Source organism: Arachis hypogaea, chromosome 18 (assembly GCF_003086295.3).
Source record: "Arachis hypogaea cultivar Tifrunner chromosome 18, arahy.Tifrunner.gnm2.J5K5, whole genome shotgun sequence".
Classification (NCBI taxonomy): Eukaryota; Viridiplantae; Streptophyta; class Magnoliopsida; order Fabales; family Fabaceae; genus Arachis; species Arachis hypogaea.
Genome location: NC_092053.1, coordinates 8,124,380 through 8,131,564, shown reverse-complemented (window position 1 = coordinate 8,131,564; position 7,185 = coordinate 8,124,380). Strand labels below are relative to the sequence as shown.

The 7,185-nt window shown below is 37.1% G+C and overlaps 1 protein-coding gene across 4 annotated transcripts; it reads left to right on the top strand.

Moving 5' to 3' along the window:
* Positions 1-213: 213 nt before the first annotated feature.
* Positions 214-6,850, top strand: LOC112771355 (homeobox-leucine zipper protein HDG2). 4 transcript variants are annotated; one of them, XM_072225320.1, is made up of 12 exons: positions 214-784; positions 1,460-1,791; positions 2,289-2,575; positions 2,649-2,766; positions 2,853-3,041; positions 3,540-3,995; positions 4,096-4,197; positions 4,273-4,648; positions 4,856-5,127; positions 5,220-5,315; positions 5,413-5,790; positions 6,362-6,850. In XM_072225320.1, the coding sequence occupies exons 3-11, from the start codon at positions 2,334-2,336 to the stop codon at positions 5,776-5,778; spliced, it is 2,217 nt and encodes a 738-aa protein (XP_072081421.1). In that variant the 5' UTR covers positions 214-784; positions 1,460-1,791; positions 2,289-2,333; the 3' UTR covers positions 5,779-5,790; positions 6,362-6,850. The 4 variants fall into 4 exon arrangements, with proteins under 4 accessions (XP_072081421.1, XP_025671860.1, XP_025671859.1 ...); XM_025816075.2 differs by having other exon boundaries at positions 4,078-4,197; XM_025816074.3 differs by having other exon boundaries at positions 310-784; positions 1,460-1,779.
* Positions 6,851-7,185: the final 335 nt, after the last annotated feature.

Here is a 7,185-nt window from a genome sequence, read left to right as displayed (position 1 = left end):
AAAAAAAAAAAGATAACGGAAAAAAAAAAGAAGAAGAACATATACAAATAAAGATTAAAAAAAAGTGCAGGTATAAATATTAATGACTTGTTAAATTTATTTAGTTAATTAACTTATATGTTGAGATTTATTAAAAAAAAAAATAACCCCCAACAACATGGAGAGAACATATATCATATCATATAGTAGATCATGCGAAAAAGTGAATTCAATATAGAATGGAAGCTAAGTAACAAAAAAAAAAAACTAACTGGTTTGGTAGCCGTCATTGGTTGCTCTATCAACTCTCTCCCAATGCCCAAATACATAAAAATAAAAAAAATAAATATGGGTTCTCTCTCTCTCTTTCACTTTCTCTCACTAGTCACTAGCAAATTACTACACACCTCTTTCGCACCACCATTTAATGCAATTGCACCATCTCAATACGCTCAGCAATAACTCATCGCTGCCACATTTTTCTCCATCCCCCTCTTTCTCCTCTCTTTCTTCCATCCTTCAATTCAATTCCTTTGTCCTCACTCTTTCTCTCTTCTCCTTCCTCCATGTGAACATCATCTTTTTTTTTTTTCTTCTTCTTCTTCTTCCTACCTTCACTGCTTACCCTATAACCAACCCTTTTCCATAACTCTCCTCAAAACAACCTTTCTTATCCCTCAAAAGGGTCCCTTTTAAGGCAACAAGCTTGTGCTTATACCCCAAAAGCAGATCTAAATTAACTGCCTTTATCTTCTTATTATAGATATATAGCTATAGCTTCCCCAGCAACTACCGCACCTCACTGGTAAGTGAGAGTTTCAGATCATTCATTATTATTTTTTCTTCCAAACCAAATCGGTGCTGCTGTGTTTGAAATCTTCCTTTTGATTTTTTTTTATTTTTTATTTTTTTTGAGTGAGTTGGTTTCACTCTTGCATATATAGCTAGGGTTGCTAGAATGTGAAAAGGAAACGGTAGGTTTGCTTAAATATAAAGGAAAGCAAGAACTATCGTTGGATTTTTTTTAATTTTTTTCCCTAGATCTTCGTTGGCCTTATATATTCCCCCTTTTTTTTGTTTTCTTAAATAAAAAGAAATTATTACTGTATTTTCATATCCTGATATGATCCTTTGTGAGTTGATTTTTGTAGTTTCAGAAAATTGTCAACAATAGTACACTTTTCTTCTCTGCATTTTCAGTCACTTATATATATGTCATATATTACATCACATTTCTTTCGGAAATCCTTAGAAACACTCAGAAAAAATGTTAGTCCAACCCTCCTCTACTATCATTAATTTTTCTTCCTTACACATAATTCTCTCACTCTGAACAAATAGCATAATAAGAAGCCCTTAATTAATACGTCAACGTTTTCTAATTTGCCTAAATTTTATTTTATTTGATCACGTTGCTTATTATATAGTATATGTTATACATGTTAATATGTTATTATGTTAACTTCATTTTTATCTGTAGTGACGTACTCACATTAGCCTTGCCACACCGCCGTACCAACTGCAAGAATCTAAAGAGAAATTAAAGGATCCAAACTTGGATCGGAAGCTGAATTCATCGAATTAGTAAAAGGGTCTAAGAAAATCTAACTCTCTAACCCAATAACAAAGTTGTTATTACTATTATTATTGTTGTTTTGGGGGTTGTGGAGAAATATGCCAGCCGGTATTATGATTCCGGCGAGAAACATGATGTCATCGATGATCGGAAGGACCAACAATGGAAACAGCCTTGGGGGTGGGTTTGGATCTTCGTCTTCCTCTGGACTCTCTCTTGGCCAGGTTAATTAATTGGTGCGCTTCACTTTTAAATTAATTTAATTAATTAATTAATTAGTCGCTTAATTATTAATTTCAACATCCTTATTCAAAATTTTCGTGACAATTTTCTTGTTCTTGTTTCCCATATTTGATGCTAATTTGACTAGCTACTTGTCTATCTATTATGTCTGGATTTATCACAGTCTCTATAGCGCCATTTTCTTTTCTTTTTTTATAATTTTTTTTACCAGTTGGAAAATAAACATCCTTCTCGATATTCGTAAAGCGCGTTATCCTTTTCGATTTTCACTGTTTGGAAGCTAAGTTGTTTACCTCAAAAACATAAATCTAGTACTCTAGTCAAACCCCACTCACCACCCAAGTTTTCAGCACAAACATAAACCCTTTTTCACCATTTTTCAAAACTAACAAAATAGATAAAGAAAAATAGTAACATTAAAAAAGAAATTAATAAAAGAATAATGACTTAGTGTACTTGTACTATAAACCTCGTATTCTGTTGATGTTAGATTGAGAACCACAACAAGGGTTCAGAGACACATCACCAAAGATCCATGGATATGTTTCAAGCCAACATGATGGAAGGTGGTCAATTGCACCACCACGGCCTCGAGATGGGTCAGAACACGCCGGAGAGCGACGTTCCTAGAATCCGAGAGGACGAGTTCGACAGCGCCACCAAGTCCGGCAGCGAGAACCAAGAAGGTGGCGCCTCCGGCGAGGACCAAGACCCCCGCCCTAACAAGAAGAAGCGTTACCACCGCCACACCCAGCACCAGATCCAGGAAATGGAAGCGTAAGCAGCTATAAACGATAATCAATTTTATATTCACATTTTTGGATTTATTTATTTATTTTGGTTCCTTTAGATTCTTTAAGGAGTGTCCGCACCCAGATGACAAGCAAAGGAAGGAACTGAGCCGTGAGTTAGGGTTAGAGCCATTGCAAGTGAAGTTTTGGTTCCAGAACAAGCGCACTCAAATGAAGGTAACCACTAACCACTTTCTTTCAAAAGCTTAAACTGTTGGGTAAAGACACGCAAATAAATATACATGTTAATAATATCCGTGCAGACGCAACATGAGAGGCACGAGAACACGCAGTTAAGGACAGAGAACGAGAAGCTGAGAGCGGATAACATGAGGTATAGGGAGGCTCTTAGCAATGCCTCTTGCCCCAACTGTGGTGGACCAACCGCCATTGGAGAAATGTCTTTTGATGAACATCACTTGAGGCTTGAAAATGCCAGGCTAAGGGAAGAGGTATACTACATACAATATGCACCTTACCAACAATAACAATCTTCTCTCTCTGTTTCTTGCTACTTACTATTTGCCGAATAATAACTGTGAAAAACGTGTAATCAAAGTTGAAACCAACAGTTTCCCACTAATTTATCGTGTTAAATTAGTCTGACACGGGAATAAGTACCTTGCTCTAAATATATACTACATTAGCCACAAGCACAAAGTTATAAACTCGTTTAGAATGGTTAAAACAACATATTAAATTATCTAACAGTATTTTTTACTATCAATCTTAGATGAATACAACTGTACATAATTGCATGTAAATTTACACTTTAAATAAATAAATTGTTAGTAATTTTAAACACTTGCAAATTGCAATTACAGTATATATTGGTAACAAAACAACACTTTCCCCCCTCTATCCGACAAACCCTAGATTCAAGAATATATGTAGTTGAAGTTGATGAGCCTTGAAGTGTTTAATTTGTGTTTGTTACTTTTGATGTTCAGATTGATCGGATTTCTGCCATTGCTGCAAAGTACGTGGGGAAGCCAGTGGTGAACTACCCACTCCTTTCGTCATCCTCAGTTCCAGCACGTCCGCTAGAACTCGGCATTGGTGGTTTCGGTGGGCAAGCGGGCATGGGTGGCGGCGACATGTACGGAGGAGGTGGAGCCGGAGATCTTCTGAGGCCAATAAGTGGGCCCACTGAAGCAGACAAGCCAATGATAATAGAGCTGGCCGTAGCGGCCATGGAGGAGCTGATTGGAATGGCACAGATGGGTGAGCCTCTTTGGTTGACCACACTTGATGGTGCCACCACTGTGCTTAACGAGGATGAATATGTTAGATCTTTCCCCCGTGGAATCGGACCCAAACCTAATGGATTCAAATGTGAGGCTTCACGAGAAACCGCTGTTGTCATCATGAACCATGTGAACCTTGTTGAGATTCTCATGGATGTGGTAATAATACTAATCAATTGCATGTGTTATGCGTACACATATCAGTAATTTCTGTCAAGATGCATGATAATTAAAAAAATAGTTGTTTTCGTTTGATCAGAACCAATGGTCGACAGTTTTCTCTGGAATAGTTTCAAGAGCGGTGACTCTAGAAGTTCTATCAACAGGGGTAGCAGGAAACTATAACGGTGCCTTGCAAGTGGTATGTGTATATATATATATACATGGATTGAGAGGAGCATGAATGCATATTGTTAATTAATATGTACTGATGCAGATGACGGCGGAGTTACAAGTGCCTTCGCCGCTGGTGCCAACAAGAGAGAGCTATTTCGTAAGGTATTGTAAGCAGCACGCGGACGGCACGTGGGCAGTGGTGGACGTGTCGTTGGACAATTTGCGGCCTAGTCCTTCGGCCAGGTGCAGGAGAAGGCCTTCTGGTTGCTTGATTCAAGAAATGCCCAACGGCTATTCCAAGGTCATATGGGTTGAGCACGTTGAAGTTGATGACAGAGGCGTTCATAGTCTCTATAAGCAGCTTGTTAGCTCTGGTCACGCCTTCGGTGCCAAACGCTGGATTGCAACCTTGGATCGCCAGTGTGAAAGGCTCGCTAGTGCCATGGCCACTAACATTCCCACCGTTGATGTTGGAGGTAGCAAATAATTAATTACAATAATTGCTAATATTGATATCTGAGAGCTGTTAAATAAAAATTTAATTAAATAAGTTAAATCATCTAACGACTCTCAAGTATCAACTTTATGTGAAGTCCACTGCACTTGTTCACGTAATAAATAACTTCCTTTCTTTCTTTGTTTTTATGAGATGATTAATGTGGTCGGTGTTGAGTAACTAACAGTGATAACAAACCAAGAAGGGAGGAAGAGCATGCTGAAACTGGCGGAGAGAATGGTGATAAGCTTTTGTGCTGGGGTGAGTGCTTCAACGGCGCACACGTGGACAACGCTTTCTGGAACGGGTGCGGATGACGTCAGAGTCATGACACGTAAGAGTGTGGATGACCCTGGAAGGCCACCTGGCATTGTTCTCAGTGCTGCTACTTCTTTCTGGCTCCCAGTCCCTCCTAAAAGGGTCTTTGAATTCCTCCGTGACGAGAATTCCAGAAGCGAGGTCACCGTTTTTAACTATCAAATTGAGTTCAAATCTTTCTTCTACTCTTCAATCTTCATGTATGTCTAACTAGCTTTGGAAAAATCAAACAGTGGGACATCCTTTCCAATGGTGGAGTTGTTCAAGAAATGGCACATATTGCTAATGGAAGAGATACTGGAAATTGTGTCTCTCTCCTTCGAGTCAATGTATGTTACGTACTTTGACCTACAATTTACTTTATTTAGTATATATATATATATATATATATATATTCAAAAATAGTTATCCTTTTATTTGTTTCAGAGTGCGAATTCAAGCCAGAGTAACATGTTGATATTGCAAGAGAGTTGCACGGATTCAACTGGGTCATTTGTGATCTATGCCCCAGTGGACATTGTTGCCATGAATGTGGTTCTGAATGGAGGAGATCCTGACTATGTGGCGCTTCTTCCTTCTGGCTTCGCTATTCTTCCGGACGGGACAACGCCCGACGGAGGTAGCGAAGCCGGTGGACATGGTGGTTCTCTCTTAACCGTTGCGTTTCAAATACTGGTTGATTCCGTTCCAACCGCCAAGCTGTCTCTTGGTTCTGTTGCCACTGTTAACAACCTTATTGCTTGCACTGTTGAGAGAATTAAGGCTTCTTTATCTGGAGAAGCTCCTTCATAAAGAAAACCTATGGTATCAACTTGCATTATATTTCTCACCTAATTTACGCCACATAACAAAAATAAAATCACAATCTTTTTCTACACTTTTTGGTTCATAATTTCACCAAGAGGAGTGTTAGGGGCAGCAAGTTTTGTAATTTGTAACTATTAATTAATTATTATTAGTGTTTTTAATGGTATAAAATTACATCTAATGATGTGAAATTACTCACTTTTCTTTTGATAGTTAAGTGCTGGCCAAATTTTAATAAAAGTGCTGCCCCTAGATTTTTTCTTAGAGGAATTCTAATCCATGTTATTTCTTATATCATTTTTGTCCTATTTTCTAAATTCGTCACTAATATGATCAACAAAACATTGATGAAACCTAATTCATGATTTATACGGTTCATTCTTAGTGTTATTGTCCCTTTTTGGTCTTGGAAACTAGTGTTTGAGTGAGATATATTATGGTCATATGTTAAATTTAAGGTTTGTGTGTATATAATATAATGATATACACTTAAGTTTTCTAACAATGTACATGATATATCAAATTGGGAGCGTGAATTAATGTGTTTGGTTTAAACCTTGATATGCAGTTGTATTAGAAGAAGGAAAATGGGGGGTGCATTGCATTTTGGAGAAATGATGGAGGAAGGTGTATGTTTGGGAAGTTCGGCTTATACACAAAACAAGCTAAGGAAATGGGGGGAGAAGTCAAGAGCGCACCTTATTGCATGAACCCTTCTTTGCACATCGATCATCACCAACTTTATATGATCATCAGTGCTTAGAGGATTAAGGTTCGGGAATTGACTTCCCTTGAATATTATTATACCAAACAAGCTATATATCGAGCTAAGAGGCTTCGATTAAGACCTTAATTACTACTTCATTCTCTTCTTCGTTCATCACCTTCTCAAGACAAAACAACATAATTAATATTTTATTCTTAGCTAGGGTTTAATTTTTATTGTTGTTATTAGCTTTTTTGGATATGTAACTGGCGTCTAGCTTTAACGTACCCCCTCTTATGTTGTTCCTTCTTCACTTGTGCTAATCAATTAATATTATTGTTGTTGTTGTTATTTGTGTTTTAGCACTTGCAAGTTTAATGGAAAGCTTGCACCACTACCAAACAGTGGCTAATTTAATTTCTCACATCAGTTTCTTCACCTCATTCATATTTTTCTTATTTTATATATGGATTTTGAGATGTATGTTGCTTTCATTAATTTTCCTAGTGTCATGATATTAATTTTTAAAAAAATATAAGCTAATAGATGCAGGCAACATATATTTTTTTGGTGATTAAACAGAAAAGAAAGAAAAAAAAGATAAAGATAAAATTAAATTAATTAGCTAGATTCATATTTAAATCTATTAGATGTTAAAGTTTACTTTATGCTTGACTCTAATTTGA

Coding starts and splice junctions, on each gene's coding strand:
- LOC112771355 (XM_025816073.3), top strand. CDS start 1,654: ATGCCAGCCGGTATTATGATTCCGGCGAGAAACATGATGTCATCGATG. Junction 2,767..2,852: donor ACAAGCGCACTCAAATGAAG/GTAACCACTAAC, acceptor ATATCCGTGCAG/ACGCAACATGAGAGGCACGA. Junction 4,649..4,855: donor TCCCACCGTTGATGTTGGAG/GTAGCAAATAAT, acceptor AGTAACTAACAG/TGATAACAAACCAAGAAGGG.